General features: G+C 42.9%; 1 protein-coding gene across 1 annotated transcript in view; it reads right to left on the reverse strand.

Moving 5' to 3' along the window:
• Positions 1 to 19,308, reverse strand: part of LOC135510777 (actin-binding LIM protein 1-like) — a 160,874-nt gene that overhangs the window by 48,721 nt on the left and 92,845 nt on the right. Inside the window, exon 2 of the mRNA XM_064931987.1 lies at positions 17,638 to 17,772. Within this exon, the coding sequence (XP_064788059.1) occupies positions 17,638 to 17,772 (135 nt within the window). The remainder of the gene's footprint in view (positions 1 to 17,637; positions 17,773 to 19,308) is intronic.

The following is a 19,308-nucleotide window of genomic DNA, read 5'->3' on the forward strand; positions in this document are numbered from 1 at the left end:
TGAACTGTTAGGAAATTTGATCTGATCTTCATCTAAGTCACAACAATAGACAAACACAGTCTGATTAAACTAATAACACACAACATGTCTTTATTGTACACACCATGTAAACATTCACAGTGCGGGGTGGGAAATGTAAACCCTTGTTATTAATAACTGGTTGACCCTACTTTGGCAGCAATAACCTCAACCAAACATTTTCTGTAGATGCGGATCAAACCTGCACAATGGTCAAGAGGAGTATTCCTCTTTACAAAACTGTTTCAGTTCAGAAATATTATTGGGATGCCTGGTGTGAATCGTCTCTCTTAAGGTCATGCCACAGCATCTCAATCGGGTTGAGGTCAGGACTTACTGGGCCATTCCAGAAGGCATATTTTCAGCACCTTTTGCGCACAATGATTACATCAAGCTTGATTACATCAACAAGCTACAAACTTGTTGGATGCTTTTGCTGTTTGTTTTGGTTGTTTGGTGTTTCAGATTATTTTTTGCCCAATAGAAATTCATTGTATATAATGTATTGGGACATTATGGAGCCACTTTAATTGTAAATAAGAATATAATATGTTTCTTATTAACACTTCTACATTAATGTGGACGCTACGATGATTATGGACAGTCCTGAATGAATCTTGATGATTGAGAAATATTACACCCCCCAAAAATGCTAACCTCCCCTGTTATTGTAATGGTGAGAGGTTAGCATGTCTTGGGGGTATGATATGTGTGTGTCTGTGACATTCTCACTTATCACTATTCACGATTAGGCCTACCGTGTCGGCATAGGTTTGATTCCAGCCCATGCCAATCTGGCACAAATGACTTGATTGACTTGATTTAGTTACACATTTCAAATATGGTCAGTCTAGGTATTTTTACCCTTTACAAGAAATTACCAAATTAGACACTTTTGCATTACATAAATAGGGGGAAAAAAATAACAGTAGGCTGCACCAAAATTTGTTTCCATTCACACAAGGTGTTGGGTAAATTGCCACAGTAGATTTGCCATGATAAATGAGGAAATACTTTATTTCTATAGTACAGATGTCAAATAGATAAATTGCTCTTAGTCTGTTCAAAAAGGACTAAGTTGTTCTAATGACAATACCAACCAGAGGGTGAAACTACAGTGCATTCAGAAATAATTCAGACCCCTTGACTTTAGAAATTGTGTTACGTTTACAGCCCTATTCCAAAATTGATTAAATAAACAATGTCTCATCATTCTACACACAATAACCCAATCCCTTCACTCACGCCGCCAAACTTACCCTAGTAAAACTGACTATCCTACCAATCCTCGACCTCGGCGATGTCATCTACAAAATTGCCTCCAACACTCTACTCAGCAAACTGGATGCAGTTTATCACAGTGCCATCCGTTTTGTCACTAAAGCACCTTATACCACCCACCACTGCGTCTTGTATGCTCTAGTCGGCTGGCCCTCGCTACATATTCGTCACCAGACCCACTGGCTCCAGGTCATCTACAAGTCCATGCTAGGTAAAGCTCCGCCCTATCTCAGGTCACTGGTCACGATGGCAACACCCATCCGTAGCACGCGCTCCAGCAGGTGTATCTCACTGATCATCCCTAAAGCCAACACCTCATTTGGCCGCCTTTCGTTCCAGTTCTCTGCTGCCTGTGACTGGAACGAATTGCAAAAATCCCTGAAGTTGGAGACTTTTATCTCCCTCACCAACTTCAAACATGTGCTATCTGAGCAGCTAACCGATCGCTGCAGCTGTACATAGTCTATTGGTAAATAGCCCACCCATTTTCACCTACCTCATCCCCACACTGTTTTTATTTATTTACTTTTCTGCTATTTTGCACACCAGTATCTCTACCTGTACATGACCATCTGATCATTTATCACTCCAGTGCTAATCTGCAAAATTGTAATTATTCGCCTACCTCCTCATGCTTTTGCACACAATGTATATAGACTCCCCTTTTTTCTACTGTGTTATTGACTTGCTAATTGTTTACTCCATGTGTAACTCTGTGTTGTCTGTTCACACTGCTATGCTTTATCCTGGCCAGGTCGCAGTTGCAAATGAGAACTTGTTCTCAACTAGCCTAGCTGGTTAAATAAATGGGAAATAAAAAGTAAAAAAATAAATAATGACAAAACAACAAGGTTTTTTAAAATTGTATTGCAAATTTATATAGAGAAATAAAAAGTGTATTTACATTTACAAGGATTCAGACCTTTTGCTTTGAGACTTGAAATTGAGCTCAGGTGCATCCTGTTTCCATTGATCATCCTTGAGATGTTTTACACCTTTATTGGAGTCCACCTGTGGTAATTTCAGTTGATTGGACATGATTTGGAAAAGCACACACCTGTCTATATAAGGTCCTACAGTTAACAGTGCATGTCAGAGCAAAAACTCAAGCAATGAGGTCGAAGGAATTGTCCATAAAGCTCAGAGACAGGGTTGTGTCAAAGCACATATCTGGGGTAGGGTCCAAAACATTTCTGCAGCATGGAAGGTCCCCAAGAACACAGTGGAAGAAGTTAGGAAACACCAAGACTTAGAGCTGGCCTCCCTGGCCAAACTGAGCAATCAGGGGAGAAGAGCCTTGGTCAGTGAGGTGACCAAGAACCCGATGTTCACTCTGACAGAGATCTAGTTTGCCAAAATGTACCTATAGACTCTCAGACTATGAGAAACAATATTCTCTGGTATGATGAAACCAAGATTGAACACTTTGACTTGAATGCCAAGCTTCATGTCTGGAGGAAATCTGGCACCATCCCTATGGTGAAGCTGTGGGGATGTTTTTCAGCAGCAGTGACTGGGAGACTAGTCAGGAGTGAAGGAAAGATGAAAGAAGCAAAGTACAGAGAATTCTTTGATGAAAACCTGTTCCAGTGCTCAGGACCACAGACTGAGGCGAAGGTTCACCTTCCAACAGGACAACGACCTGAAGCACACAGCCAAGACGACACTTTGAGACAATTCTCTGAATGTCCTTGAGTGGCCCAGCCAGAGCCCGGACTTGAACCCGATCAAACATCTCAGGAGACTTGAAAATAGCTGCACAGCGACGCTCCCCATCCAACCTGACATAGCTGCAGAGCAGAATGGGAGAAACTCCCCAAATTCAGGTGTGCCAAGCTTGTAGGGTCATACCCAAGAAGAATTGAGGCTGTTATCGCTGCCAAAGGTGCTTCAATAAAGTACTGTGTAAAGGATCTGAATACTTACGTATGTAAATGTGATATTTCGGTTCTCTTTTTCAATACATTTGCAAATATTTCTAAAAAACTATTTTTGCTTTGTCATTATTGGTTATTGTGTGTAGTTTGAGGGAATATAAACGATGTAATACATTTTAGAATTAGCCTGTAACGCAACAAAATTCTGTATCAGAAATTCAGTTCACTCCAAACAGAAAATTCAAATAAGAGTTTCCATGGGAAACAGGTAGGTACCTCCCCATTTTGGACTGTTTGCATCCGTTTGGTTCTTAAACGGTTTCTGGACTCCCAGGTGGTTTCTGCACACCCCAGGTGGTCTCCAATGAAGACTGACATCAAATCAAGACTGTACAGTTTCAATTATGGTCTTATTCAAAGTTGACTTAATATCTATCAATGTGCTCAATTTAATTGAAAGGTAAATGGTAGTCAAAACATTGGAATAATTTTACAATTTCAATAGCATTCATAAAAAAACGTTTCAAGTGAATGAAGACTAAAAAGATTTGCATCAAGTGTGATGTTTCATTTTTCACTCAGAATGAAATAACAAGGTGGATCAGGTAAGTGATACAGTTAAACAACAATCAATATTGACATTTCAATATCATGTTACTAATATGCAAATCAGACACATTTCAGCATGGAATTAAATATCATTGTAGGTATGATTGCCATAGTCAACTCAATCATCTTTTTCCTGCCAAGGTAGGATTTACCCTCCATCCTCCGAACCTCTCCACTTTGAAGGTTATTTTATTCTCCTCCCCCTCAGTTGTGCCGATACAAGCTGTAAATAAAAATACACACACAACGTTTTTTTGTTTCTAGTACATGGCACTGAAAAGCTTAGTATGACAGATGTGCTTTTAGGCCTTGTCATAAAAACAGAGAAAGAGAGAAAGAGAGAAAGAGAGAGAGAGAGAGAGAGAGAGAGAGAGAGAGAGAGAGAGAGAGAAATGGAATGCTAGCTACATGGTTAACACTGCATCTAGTCCTCGTTCCGCAGACACCCTGCTCCGGTGTCCGAGGCGTTCACCTGTTCCAACAAAGCGACGAGTTGGATCAGGATGAATGAGAATGAGTCCAGAGGTGAAACGTCCCTTGAGCTCCATGAATGCCCTGTCAGCAATGGGAGTCCAGCAAAAAATGGGTCTGGGACTTGCGTGTCAGGACTGTGAGATGCACTGCCACAGCATCAAAGTTGCGTATTAAACACCCTAAAAAAATTGGCAAACCTGAGGAACCACTGGACTTGCTTGAGTGAGGTGGAACAGGGCCAGTCGGTGACCGCCTCAACCTTTATGGGGTCCATTTGGATGCCTGCGGTGGAGATAATGTGACCCAGGAAGGAAACTTGGGATACGCGATACTCACACTTCTCTATCTTGACATTGTTGACTCTGCAGGAGGCCTCTCAGGACATCTGCAGTAGACCGCAGTAGAGGCAGCAACCTTTGCGCATTGGCCTTTCACGCACCTGTGGGCTCCGACGTGTGCGTCCCAGCTGCATGGGAACCTGAATGCTGGGTTTGGGGGGCTTGGGGTGCTCAGAAAACCGGGATACTGGGGTGGTGTCAAAAATGCGCTGTCTCACGCATTCTTGGAGGCGGTTGTCGATCCTGATTGCCAGCGTTATCAGGGACTTGAGGTCCTCTCCCAGTTCCCTTTGAGGCCAGTTCATCATTGATTGAGGTAGACAAACCCTGGTGGAAAGCGATGACCAGGGCCTCGGTATTCCACCCACTCTCGGCGGCGAGGGTGCAGAACTCAATGGCGAAGTCAACAACTGGTCTGGCCCCTTGGCGGATATTGAACAGTCGACTGGCCACTTCACGCCATCCGTCATGGTGGTCAAAGACTCATCGCTGCTCGGCAATGAAGGGCTAATATGGAACTGCAGGATGGTGACTGCAGTTCTCACATCGCCGTTGCCCACGCCAGGGCCTTGCCCGAGAGTAGAGAGAAGATGTAGGTGATCATGGCCCGATCGGTGTGGAACGAGAAGGACTGTAGCTCGAACACCAGAGAACACTCAGTGAGGAACCCTTGCATCTTTCCAGATGGCCAGCACACCACTTGGGGGCTGGGATCTTGGGTTCCTGGTTCAAGTTTCTTTGAGGAACTACGGCGATGCCTGTAGCGTTGAGCGATAAGACTTGGACATTGGCTCCTCCTGGGTTGAGGCTGAACTGTGGTTGGAGGGAGTCTGCAGGGTTTCTGATATTTGGGAGAGTTATTATTGCTTCTGCCCCAACAGTGCTCCTTGTTGGGTAACAACATTATTTATCTGGGTGAAGCTTGCTGTGACATGGTAAGGTTGGACTCAGGTGCAGAGAAGAAACCAGATGAGGAATCAGTGGATAAGGATAAACATAACACTTTACTGAGCAAATTGGACACACTTGAGTGCACACTTGAGTGCCGTTCATGTCTCGAGGATGGTCTCTGCTGTCCTCTGGTTACAGGTGGAACCATGACATACTGTATGCAACGAGTCACATTCACTCCCAAGGATGAATTGATCCAGAGGGAGAGAGAGAGAATAACATTTATTTGGATTAAGGCTCAGAGATTAGTTAGATTAGATTAGTTCTTAATCTAATCGAATTGAGCGAGAACCATCAGTCAGAGGTAATGTCTAGCAGTGTCCCAAATGCACCCTATTCTCCAGTGCACTACTTTTGATCAGGACCCATAGGTCTCTGGTCTAAAGTAGTGCACTACATACAATATGTTGGGAATATGGTGCCATTTGGGAAATAGTCCATTTGATTGGTTCTCAGCCCACCTCGTCTAAAGCAGGTTTAGGCCACACAAGTCAGGCTGGTTTGCATGCAATGTAACAGTGTTCTCTGTTGTAAGGGCTTGTGTATGTCTCCCTGTGTGAGAGGCGGCGAGCTATAACAAAGCAATTTGTAATTGAAAGTGAAATGCATGGACAGTGCTAAGATGAGTTTTTCTCTGAGCGTAGCATGCAATGGGTTCCTCTATAGACAAACACAAATACCACCTTGGGTTTGTGTTCTGTGTGTGTGTGTGTGTGTGTGTGTGTGTGTGTGTGTGTGTGTGTGTGTGTGTGTGTGTGTGTGTGTGTGTGTGTGTGTGTGTGTGTGTGTACATGTGCATGTGTACAGTATTTGGGTATGTGGAGGATAGGGACTGTGGGAGTATGTTTCAAACAAACTGACTAAAGACCTGGCATTAAACAAGTCATGTGTGTTAATGATTCAACCATATACGCATCAACAACCACAGATAATGAAGTCACTGAAACCCTTAAAAAATAGTTGTTTGGAATGGGTGGCCAGTAATAAACTGGTCCTGAACATCGCTAAAACTAAGAGCATTGTATTTAGTACAAATCATTCCTTAAGTTCTAGAACACAGCTTAATCTGGTAATGAATGGTGTGGCTTATGAACAAGTTGAGGAGACTAAATTACTTGGTGTTACCTTGGATTGTAACTGTCATGGTCAAAACATATAGATTCAATGGTTGTAAAGATGGGGAGAGGTCTGTCCTTTAAAGAAAGAGATGCTCTGCTTTTTTGACACCACACTGCAAAAAGCAAGTTCTGCAGCCTCTAGTTTTGTCTAATCTTGATTATTGTCCAGTTGTGTGGTCCAGTGCTGCAAGAAAATATCTAGTTAAGATACAGCTGGCCCAGAACAGGGCTGCACGTTTTTCATTGTAATCAGAGGCCTAATATTAATACTATGCATGCCAGTCTCTCTTGGATAAGAGTTGAGGACTGACTGCATCGCTTCTTCTTTTTATATAAGAAAGATTCATGTGTTGAAAATCCCAAATAGTTTCACAGTCAACTTACACAGAGTTCTGACACACACTCTTACCCCAACAGACGTGCCACCAGGGGTCTTTTCACAGTCCCCAAATCCAGAACAAATTCAAGAAAGCGTACAGTATTATATAGAGCCCTTATTGCATGGAACTTCCTTCCATCTCATATTGCTCAAATTAACAGCAAACCTGGTTTCAAAAGACAGATGAAGCAACACCTCTTGAACAAAGGCTCTCCCCTATCTGACCTAGATACAGTAGTTTATGTGCATTCATTGATGTGTATGTTACATTTGCCTTTAATAAAAATGTATGTATTTCTGTCCTTGAGTTGTTCTTGTCTATTGATGTTCTGTATTATGTCATGTTTCAGGTTTCGTGTGGACCCCAGGAAGAGTCGCTGCTGCTTTTGCAACAGCTAATGGGGATCCTAATAAAATACCAAATACCACATACCAAAACACAGGGAATATCACAGAGGATACAGTAAAACCACGCACACATTTTTAGCAGAATACATTTTTCTGACTAATGTACATGTAGGAGCAGGCATGTTGCAACAACAATGCAAATTAAGTTAAAGGGGGCATCCCAAATTGTAACATATTCCCTATATAGAGCACTCCTTTTAACCAGGGAGCATATGGCTCTGATCAACAGTAGTGCACTGTATAGGGAATATGGTACCATTTGGGATGCAGCCAAAGACAACCGAATCAACAATTTGACAGTTGCTTTTACACTTCTTAAGAGGATAGCTCTAATGTATGCTTTGACAACTGCCAGCCCACACACACACACACACACACACACACACACACACACACACACGCACATGCACATGCACACACACACGCACACACCCCCACCACACAGTGCCTGTAAGGACAGCGGCACCAACAACACTCAACATTTATCTTGGTGTGTGAGGAAACTGTACTTTGATTTGAGGAGGGGGTGAGCAACGCCAAATCACAAACACTCACCCCATCAGAGATTAGAATATCAACACAGAATATCTGAAATAAGATACACTATATATACAAAATATGTGGACACCCCTTCAAATTAATTGTTTCTGTCATGTCTTATTATGTCTTGTTCCTGTTCTTTCTCTTCACTCTGTCTCTCTCTGCTGGTCTTATTAGGTTACCTTCTCTTTCTCTCCTTCTCCAGCTGTTCCTCATCTCCTCTAACTACCTCGTTCACCCTTTCCCCACTTGTTCCCTTTTTCCCTCTGATTAGGTCTCTATTTCTCTCTCTGTTCCTGCTACTTTCGGTGTCAGATTCTCGTTTGAGTTTCTCATGCCAGAAGCAAGCTATCGTCTCGTTCGCTTCATCCTTATCCTATCCTGTCGGAATCTGCCTGGCAGGTGCATCCTGTACTCAGCTAACTGTCTTTCATTTGCACTGTGTCCAGTTCATCTGATGCTACGTGAGATCAGGTACCGCTGTTCCTCTACGACCCGTGCCTACCCAGAGCGACCTGCAGCCTGTCGCCGCTAACCCAGCTATTCTCCTCTGCTGCTAAGAAGGGGACTCTCTTGTTATTTATCAGAGGGACTTTATGTTTCATTTGTCGCCCTCTCTGTGGGTTGTCTATTTTTGCCATTATCTACATCTGAAGAGGATCTATGTCTTTCCTGTGTTCTCATTAAAGAACTCTGTTTTTGTTAAACCGCTTTTGGGTCCTCACTCAAGTGCATAACAGTTTCGGCTATTTCAGCCACACCTGACAGATGTATAAAATTGAGCACACAGCCATGTACATTTCACTGGCCTGCACAGATTCCTGACCTTAGCCTAATCAAACACTTTTGGGATGAATTTGAACGCCGACTGCCAGCTCGGCCTAATTGCCTAACATCAGTGCCCAACCTCACTAATGCTCTCGTGGCTTAGTGGAAGCAAGACGACGCAGCAAAGTTTTTGTCTACCACGAAAGTGGAGAGGTGGGCATTTCTCTCTGTATTTCTCTTTTTATTATAGAAGAGTGTCATTTCCGGTCACAACTTGCAGACTTGTTTACGTGCTGCTGTGCGTTTTGTTGCTAACCTTACTTTGCTACCTGACAACTTTAAGTTTTTGACTTTTTAATTACCGTTTATATTTATAGTTTTTCCCTCACTCAACTTTTTTTCATTCAACTTTTTCACTCCGGACGCTTTATCTGGACGTGGTTCGTCAGGACCTCCACCAGCCGAAGCTAAGTAGTAACATTAAAATGATGCCTTCCAATTGCAGTCGCTGTACTCGTAATATACAAGAGAACGATCGCCTTGCGGCGAGGATAGCTGTGCTACAAGCCCAGCTTCAGACGCAATCGTTAGGCAAGTGTAATTTCAGTGTAGGAAAGGATGAAACAGCATCTGTGCCACTAGTAAATACAGATAGTAGTATAAATCCCCATCGCACAGTCCCTGCAGCCGGACAACTTTCTCATGACTTCTGGAGGGAAATGCTGTAGGAATGCTCAACCGGTGTCGCTCATTCAGCCGACAAAAACTTTCAACCGGTTCTCCCCATTAAGCAGCGACTCGGAGTCAGAGGCCGAGCCTTCTCTGGTCTCTACTCCTCCCGTTATGGGGTCTGAAACGCCGAAACCTCCCACCATTAGCTCTGACAAATTGAAAACCCTGGTCATTGGCGACTCCATTACCCACAGTATTAGACTTAAAACGAATCATCCAGCGATCCCACACTGTTTACCAGGGGGCAGGGCTACCGACGTTAAGGCTAATCTGAAGATGGTGCTGGCTAAAGCTAAAACTGGCGAGTGTAGAGAGTATGGAGATAATGTTATCCACGTCGGCACCAACGATGTTAGGATGAAAGTGATGGCATGACTGAAACTTGGCTTAAGCCTGATGAATTTACTGTGTTAAATGAGGCCTCACCTCCTGGATACACGAGTGACCATATCCCCCGCAGGGGATCCTTCCACACTCTTCCACACTCTCTCTGCCTACCCAAGGACATCAGAGGACAAAAATCAGTTAACCACCTAACTGAGGAACTCAATTTAACCTTTCGCAATACCCTAGATGCAGTTGCACCCCTAAAAACTAAAAACATTTGTCATAAGAAACTAGCTCCCTGGAATACAGAAAAGAGCCGAGCTCTGAAGCAAGCTTCCAGAAAATTGGAACGGAGATGGCGCCACACCAAACTGGAAGTCTTACAACTAGCTTGGTAAGACAGTACCGTGCAGTATCGAAGAGCCCTCACTGCTGCTCGATCATCCTGCTTCCTGTGCTTGGCCCTCCTATGTTGAACATAATAAACGTCTCAATATCCACTGGATGTGTACCAAACTCACTAAAAGTGGCAGTAATAAAGCCTTTCTTGAAAAAGACAAACCTTGACCCAGAAAATATAAAAAACTATCGGCCGATATCGAATCTCCCATTCCTCTCAAAAGTTTTAGAAAAAGGTGTTGCGCAGCAACTCACTGCCTTGCTGAAGACAAACAATGTATAAAAAATGCTTCTGGTTTTAGACCCCATCATAGCACTGAGACTGCACTTGTGAAGGTGGTAAATTACCTTTTAATGGCATCAGACCGAGGCTCTGCATCTCTCCTCCTGCTCCTAGACCTTAGTGCTGCTTTTGATACCATCAATCACCATATTCTTTTGGAGAGATTGGAAACCCAAATTGGTCTACACGAACAAGTTCTGGCCTGGTTTAGATCTTATCTGTCAGAAAGATATCAGTTTGTCTCTGTGGATGGTTTGTCCTCTGACAAATCAATTGTAAATGTCAGTGTTCCTCAAGGTTCCGTTTTAGTACCACTATTGTTTTCACTATATATTTTACGTCTTGGCGATGTCATTTGAAAACACAATGTTAACTTTCACTGCTATGCGGATGACACACAGCTGTACATTTCAATTAAACATGGTGAAGCCCCAAAATTGCCCTTGCTGGAAGCCTTTGTTTCAGACATAAGGAAGTGGATGGCTAGAAACATTCTACTTTAAACTCAGAAAAAACAGAGATGCTTGTTCTTGGTCCCAAGAAACAAAGAGATCTTCTGTTGAATCTGACAATTAATCTTGATGGTTGTACAGTTGTCTCGAATAAAACTGTGAAGGACCTAGGCATTACTCATGATGCTGATCTCTCTTTTGACGAACTTATCAAGACTGTTTCAAGGACAGCTTTTTTTCCATCTACGTAACATTGCAAAAATCTGAAATTTTCTGTCTAAAAATGATGCAGAAAAATGTAGCCATGCTTTTGTCACTACTAGGTTAGACTACTGCAATGCTCTACTTTCCGGCTACCCGAATAAAGCACTAAATAAACTTTAGTTAGTGCTAAATACTGCTGCTAGAATCCTGACTAGAACCCAAAAAAATGATCGTATTACTCAAGTGCTAGCCTCCCTACACTGGCTTCCTGTTAAGGCAAGGGCTGATTTCAAGGTTTTACTGCTAACCTACAAAGTATTACTTGGGCTTGCTCCTACCTATCTTTCTGATTTGGTCCTGCCGTACATACCTACACGTACGCTACAGTCACAAGACGCATGCCTCCTAATTGTCCCTAGAATTCCTAAGCAAACAGCTGGAGGCAGGACTTTCCCTGCAGAGCTCCATTTTTATGGAATGGTCTCCCTACCTATGTGAGAGACGCAGACTCGGTCTCAACCTTTAAGTCTTTATTGAAGACTCATCTCTTCAGTAGGTCCTATGATTGATTGTAGTCTGGTCCAGGAGTGTGAAGGTGAACGGAAAGGTACTGGAGCAACGAACCACACTTGCTGTCTCTGCCTGGCCGGTTCCCCTCTCTCCACTGGGATTCTCTGCCTCTAACCCTATTACAAGGGCTGAGTAATTGGCTTACTGGTGCTCTTCCATGCCATCCCTAGGAGGGGTGCGTCACTTGAGTGGGTTGAGTCACTGACGTGGTTTCCTGTCTGGGTTGGTGCCCCCCTTTGGGTTGTGCCGTGGCGGAGATCTTTGTGGGCTACACTCGGCCTTGTCTCAGGATGGTACGTTGTTGGTTGAAGATATCCCTCTAGTGGTGTGGGGGCTGTGCTTTGGCAAAGTGGGTGAGGTTATATCCTGCCTGTTTAGACCTGCATTGCTTGCTGTTTGGGGTTTTAGGCTGGGTTTCTGTACAGCACTTTGTGATATCTGTCACGAATCCCGTTTCCTGAGTCTGTTTTTTGCCTGTGTTCTGTCCTGGAGTGTAGCCAGTTGGGAGTTCTGATTACCCGCACCTGTATCCCATCAGCTATCTGCACACCTGGTCCTGATCATCATCTCTCCTCTTCATAAGCCCGGACCTGACATCCATTCCCTGCCGGATCGTTTGCCATGAACAGTATGTTGTGCCATAGTATCAGCCTCAAGTTGGATAGAATTTGTTTTGTTGTTTTTTACGTATTGCTTGCCTTAAACTTACCTCTGTTTGTTCTGTCTTCAGTTACTCACCCGGATCATTTACCCCATTCCCGCCTGGTTGTCGGAGGATTCCGCTACCCCATTGGATCCACCTATTTACTCCCATCAACTCACCACCGCTGCCCGCTACGCCACCTGGATATATCTACCCATTCACATTCACTTGTAAATAAATACTCACCTTCTTCCTTACTCTCCTTGTCCTGGTCTGCTTCTGGGTTCGATTTTGAAAAAAAACGTGACAATATCAGCTGATGTAAGAAGTGCTATATAAATACATTTGATTTGATTAGATTCCAACATCTAGTGGAAAGCCTTCACACAAGAGTGGAGTCTGTTTTCGTTGAGGGACCAACTATTGGGGGACTAACTCAATGTTATTGCCAATGATTTTGGAATGAGATGTACGAGCAGGTGTCCAAATACTTTTGGTAATGTAGTGTAACTCCAAATGAGTGGATTTACTGTAACCACTGCCTGTTCATACTGTTGAAATTATATTATAGCTATGTGACTCTCAATGCCACAGTACTTGCCTTCAAGTAGGATTTGATGACCTGGCTAGCTATCTAACTGACTAATTGTTATTCTCGTTTGCTGGACTCAGTGTACAGCAGCTGTGGGAAAATATTAACTAATTGGCTGTTCAATCTGTTTATTATAATATTGACAAGGCACTTGTAACTTATAAACAAGCAGAGACTGTGATTCATTGGGACCAGGCTTTACTTGATGTGCATTAGCTTGGCTCACACTTGGGGCTATAATCAGTTACCAGCGACAAGCCATTTTCAATAGAAGGAGGAGACATGAGGAAACAGCAACTTAAGTTGGTGATGAGAGAGCTAGCAATAAGAATTGAAAATCAAAGCAAAGCAAATCAAATTTTATTGGTCACATGCTCTCAATTGTGCATCTGTAAAAGTTTGAGAGTGTTTTTGGTGACAAGCCAAATTTCTTCTGCCTCCTGAGGTTGAAGAGGCGCTGTTGCACGTTCTTCACCATGCTGTCTGTGTGGGTGGACCATTTCAGTTTGTCTGTGATGGAACTTAAAAATGTCCCACTTTACATACGTGGGTGCTCCCTCTGCTGTTTTCAGTTGCACAGGGTGGGGTCAAGACCCTGGGTCTCGAGCTAAATGACGAGTTTGGAGGGTACTATGGTGTTAATTGCTGAGCTGTAATCGATGAAGTTTACATACACTTAGGTCGGAGTCATTAAAATTCATTTTTCAACTACTCCACAGATTTATTTTTAACAAACTGTAGCTTACGGGCCACCTGGGTGGCGCAGTGGTTAAGGGCACTGTACTGCAGCGGCAGATGTGCCACCAGAGACTCTGGGTTCGCACCCAGGCTCTGTCGTAACCGGCCACGACCGGGAGGTCCGTGGGGCGATGCACAATTGGCCTAGCGTCATCCGGGTTAGGAAGGGCTTGGCCAGTAGGGAAATCCTTGTCTAATCGCGCACCAGCGAACCCTTTGGCGGGCCGGGCGCAGTGCGTGCTAACCAAGGTTGCCAGATGCACAGTGTTTCCTCCGACACATTGGTGCGGCTGGCTTCCGGGTTGGATGGCGCTGTGTTAAGGAGCAGTGCCCGCTTGTTTGGGTTGTGTATCGGAGGACACATGACCTTCAACCTTCCTTTCCCGAGCCCATACGTAAGTTTGTAGCGATGAGACAAGATAGTAGCTACTATAACAATTGGATACCATGAAATTGGGAAAAAAAGGGTAAAATTAAAAAAACAAAAAAACAAACTGTAGCTTTGGCAAGTCAGTTAGGACATCTACTTCACGCTTGACACAAATAATTTTTCCAACAATTGTTTGCAGACAGATTATTTCATTTATAATTCACTGTATCACAATTCCAGTGTGTCAGAAGTTTACTAAGTTGACTGTGCCTTTAAACGGTGCCTTTAAAATTCCAGAAAATTACGTCATGGCTTTAGAAGCTTCTTATAGGCTAAATGACATAATTGGTCAATTGGAGGTGTACCTGTGGATGTATTTCAAGGCCTACCTTCAAACTCACTGCCTCTTTGCTTGACATTATGGGAAAATCAAAAGAAATCACCCAAGACCTCAGAAAAAAATTGTAGACCTCGACAAGACTGGTTCATCCTTGGAAGCAATTTCCAAATGCCTGAAGGTACTAAGTTCATCTGTACAAACAACAGTATGCAAGTATAAACACCATGGGAACACACAGCCGTCATACCGCTCAGGAAGGAGACGTGTTCTGTCTCCTAGAGATGAACATACTTTGGTGCGAAAAGTGCAAATCAATCCCAGAACAACAGCAAAGGACCTTGTGAAGATGCTTGAGGAAACAGGTACAAAAGTATCTATATCCACAGGAAAACGAGTACTATTTCGACATAACCTGAAAGGCCGCTCAGCAAGGAAGAAGCCACTGCTCCAAAACCTCTATAAAAAAGCCAGACTATGGTTTGCAACTGCACATGGGGACAAAGATCGTACTTTTTGGAGAAATGTCCTCTGGTCTGATGAACCAAAAATAGAACTGTTTGTCCATAATGACCATCGTTATGTTTGGAGGAAAAAGAGGGAGGTTTGCAAGCCAAATAAGACCATCCCAACCGTGAAGCACAGTATCATATTGTGAGGGTGCATTTCACAAAATAGATGGCAGGAAAATTATGTGGATATATTGAAGCAACATCTCAAGACATCAGTTAAGTTAAAGCTTGGTTGCAAATGAGTCTTCCAAATGGACAATGACCCCAAGCATACTTCCAAAGTTGTGGCAAAATGGCTTAAGGACAACAAAGTCAAGGTATCGGAGTGGCCATCACAAAGCCCTGACCTCAATCCTGTAGAAAATTTGTGGGCAGACTTGAAAAAGCATGTGCGAGCAAGGAGGCCTACAAACCTAATTCAGTTACACCAGCTGTCAGGAGGAAAGTGCCAAAATTCACCCAACTTATTGTGGGAAGCTTGTGGAAGGCTACCCAAAACGTTTGACCCAAGTTAAACAATTTAATGGCAATGCTACCAAATACTAATTGGGTGTATGTAAACTTCAGACCCACTGGGAATGTGATGAAAGGAATAAAAGCTAAAATAAATTATTCTCTCTACTATTTTTTGATATTTCACATTTTTTAAATAAAGTGGTGATCCTAACTGACCTAAGACAGGGAATCACTTTTATCAGGATTAAGCATCAGGAATTGTGAAAAACTGAGTTTAAATGTAGTTGTCAAAGGTGTATGTAAACTTCCGACTTCAACTGTAGGTATTCCTCTTGTCCAGATGGGTTAGGGCAGTGTGCAGTGTGATTACGATTGTGTCGTCTGTGGACCTATTGGGGCGGTAAGCAAATTGGAGTGGGTCTAGGGTGTCAGGTAGGGTGGAGGTGAGATGATCCTTGACTAGTCTCAAAGCACTTCATGATGACGGAAGGCAATGCTACGGAACAGCAGTACAACATCACTGATGCACTTGCTAATAAACTTGCTCACCGAATCAGCGTATACATCAATGTTGTTGTCCGATGCTATCCGGAACATATCCCAGTCCACATGATCGAAGCAATCTTGAAGGGGGGAATCAGATTGGTCGGACCAGCGTTGAACAGACCTGAGCACGGGCGTTTCCTGTTTTATTTTCTGTCTATCGGCTGGGAACAACAAAATGGTCAGATTTGTGGTCAAAAGGAGGGCCAGGGAGGGCTTTGTATGCGTCGCGGAAGTTAGAGTAGCAATGATCCAGAAATGTGCCAGCCCGGGTCATGCACTACATATGCTGATATAATTTAGAGAGCCTTCTGTCTTCAGATTAGCCTTGTTAAAATCCCCAGCTGTAATAAATGCAGCCCCAGGATTTGTGGTTTCCAGTTTAGTCCAATGAAGTTCGTTCAGGGCCGTCGAGGTGTCTACTTGGCTGGAGAATTCTCTTGGTAGATAATGCGGTCGGCATTTTATTGTAAGGAATTCTAGGTCAGGTGAAATACAGGACTTGAGTTCCTGTATGTTGTTATGATCACACCACGACTCGTTAATCATAAGGCATACACCCACGCCCTTCTACTTACCAGAGAGATGTTTGTTTCTGTCAGCACGATGCGTGAAGAAACCGGGTGGCTGTACCGACTCTGATAAGGTATTCTGAGTGAGCCATGTTTCCGTAAAACAGAGAATGTTACAATCTGTGATTTATCTCTGGAAGGCAACCCTTGCTCGAATTTCATCTACCTTGTTGTCAAGAGACTGGATATTGGTGAGTACTATTCTCGGGAGCGGTGAGCGATGTGCCCATCTACGGAGCCTGACCAGAAGTCCGCTCCATCTGCCCCTTCTGCGGTGCCATTCTTTTGGGTCGCCTACTGGGATCCGATCCATTGTCCACTTCGGGAAAGTCGTATTCCTGGTCATAATGTTGGTAAGTTGACGTTGCTCTTATGTCCAATAGTTCTTCCCGGCTGAATGTAATAATACTTCAGATTTCCTGGGGTAACAGTGTTTGAAGTAATACATAAAAAAACGAAATACTGCATAGTTTCATAAGAACGCGAAGCAAGTCGACCATCTCTGTCGGCGCCATCCTAATACTCTCATATTATGCAAATTTCAGCAACATGCCACGCAATAGCTAATCGGGAGATGGAAGCTTGTGCTAGCTAGCTTTGACATTGGTTAACAACAAAACAGCCGTCAAGCATGCTGCTTGACTGCTATACCCACCATGGGAGAGTTCAACAATTTGATTGCTGATTATTAGTCTGAATCCTCCGTTACAGTACAACATTTCAATTTGAAAACTACAAATTATGTTAACTTATAGCCAAATAATGTTGTTGTGTTGTCCTGTACTCGTATTGGTTGCCAATACATAAATGAGAGAAAAAACAACAACTCCCCCTCAAACAGACTGTTTCTGAAATGCTTGCTATTTCCTCAAATAACATGACGTCACTGACCAATCAGCTGTTTATTTGTCATTCATATATTTTTTATGACCCACACCATTCAAACACAGAAAAGCTCCTTCTCAATATACTTTATTAACATTTTTGGAAGGAAAACTACTTTAATCACATTGTCATATCATAGGACATATTTATAGGACAATCTGTATAATAACTGGACAGTTGTTTTAAACCCTTTTACCTCATGAGGAGCATAGGTCATACCACCATCAACAAATGATCTTCAGGGTTTGGTACTGTACTTACCTTTACAGGTGAAGCACTTCAGGTGGAAGTGCTTGGACTGCACCCTCAGCACCTCACCCTTACATGGCTCCCCACACTTGTAGCACTGGATCAGAGGCTTCTCATTGGAATTGTGTGCGTCCTGAGCATGTGCCACTAGAATAAAACAGAACAGAACACAAATAGACATGAGTATGAACCACTGCAATCACATGCACAACACTGTTAAAATAGAAAGACTCAAAACACCATAATTGTGTTCTGAAACCATGAAAAGTATATCATGTAAATATTGATTGATGATGATTTTCAGACCAGACTTGAATTAACATTTTAAATAAGACACTGGGAATTTAATATTTTTCCTATGGTAGAACATTTTACTAATTATATGCTTCAGTTGCTATTGTGAGGTTATAAATTATGTTAAAATCAAAATGTTTAGGGGTATGTAAGTTATTGCGCAATTAACATGTATAGAGTGGGCCTTCATCACTGGTCTGTTTGTGAATACACTGCCTTAGTCCATTCAGCCAGTCTTCAGGAATAAACTGTTGTGCTGAACCACCTTTGTTACACTGAGGGACCTGATTCAGACATGTCGACTTACCATATACTCAAGTCAAAAAGTCCATGTTAAATCAATTTATTTCACATCCGAATAGGAATTATATATTTTTTGTCTGCTTTGTTTAGACAGATTAGAAGCAGGAGGAGATGGAGAAGGAGTGAAAGTGGGAGAGATTAGAAACAGGAGGAGATGGAGAATAATATAATAATAATATATCCCATTTAGCAGACGCTTTTGTCCAAAGCGACTTACAAGTCGGCTGGGGCCACTACTTTTACATATGGGTGGCCCCAGCGGGAATCGACCCACGACGCTTGGCGTTGCAAGCGCCATGCTCTACCGACTGAGCCACACAGGAGAAGGAGTGAAAGTAGAACAGGCAGAAGTGGGAATAGAACCCCTGACTTTTGGGGCAGTAAAATGGCACATTTAATTTGAATTTTACCCACTAAACCACACAGAAACATACCATGTGAAGAACTTGGGCCCTCATATCAGAATACAAATGATAGATTAAAGACAAATTGTGAACTTCAAACATTGTGCTGCCGTACTGTTCAGAATTCCCCTAATTTCTGGGGCATGGAGGTGGTTAGAGGGCATTCGTGTTTGGTGTGTCCTCTAGCAAACTCTGTGGTCTTGTATTAAAACAGGCATGTTTGCGTGCGCCCCTGCTGTATTCAGGCCTTTTCACAAACTCAGACAGAAAAGAGCACACCAAACGCTCTGGTGAAAATCTCCAAAACAATCCAAGAAAGTACGCGTCAATAGGCACCCATTGGTCTGAAAGCAAAGAAAGTAAAACTAAATAGAAAATAATAGGTATACAGCGCATTTGGAAAATATTCAGACACCTTGACTTTTTCCACAATTTGTTTACGTTACAGTCTTATTCTAAAATGGATTCATTTGTTTTTTTCCCCCTCACCAATCTACAAACAATACCCCATAATGACAAAGCAAAAACTGGTTTAAAAAAAATAAAAAATTCTGAAATATTACATTTACATACGTTTTCAGACCCTTTACTCAGTACTTTGTTGAAGCACCTTGATGGAGACCACTGTTTTCTTGGGTACCTTAAAAGCTGCAGACATTGTTTTGGTATCCTTCCCCAGATC

Source organism: Oncorhynchus masou, chromosome 23 (genome assembly GCF_036934945.1).
Source record: "Oncorhynchus masou masou isolate Uvic2021 chromosome 23, UVic_Omas_1.1, whole genome shotgun sequence".
Taxonomy (NCBI): Eukaryota; Metazoa; Chordata; class Actinopteri; order Salmoniformes; family Salmonidae; genus Oncorhynchus; species Oncorhynchus masou.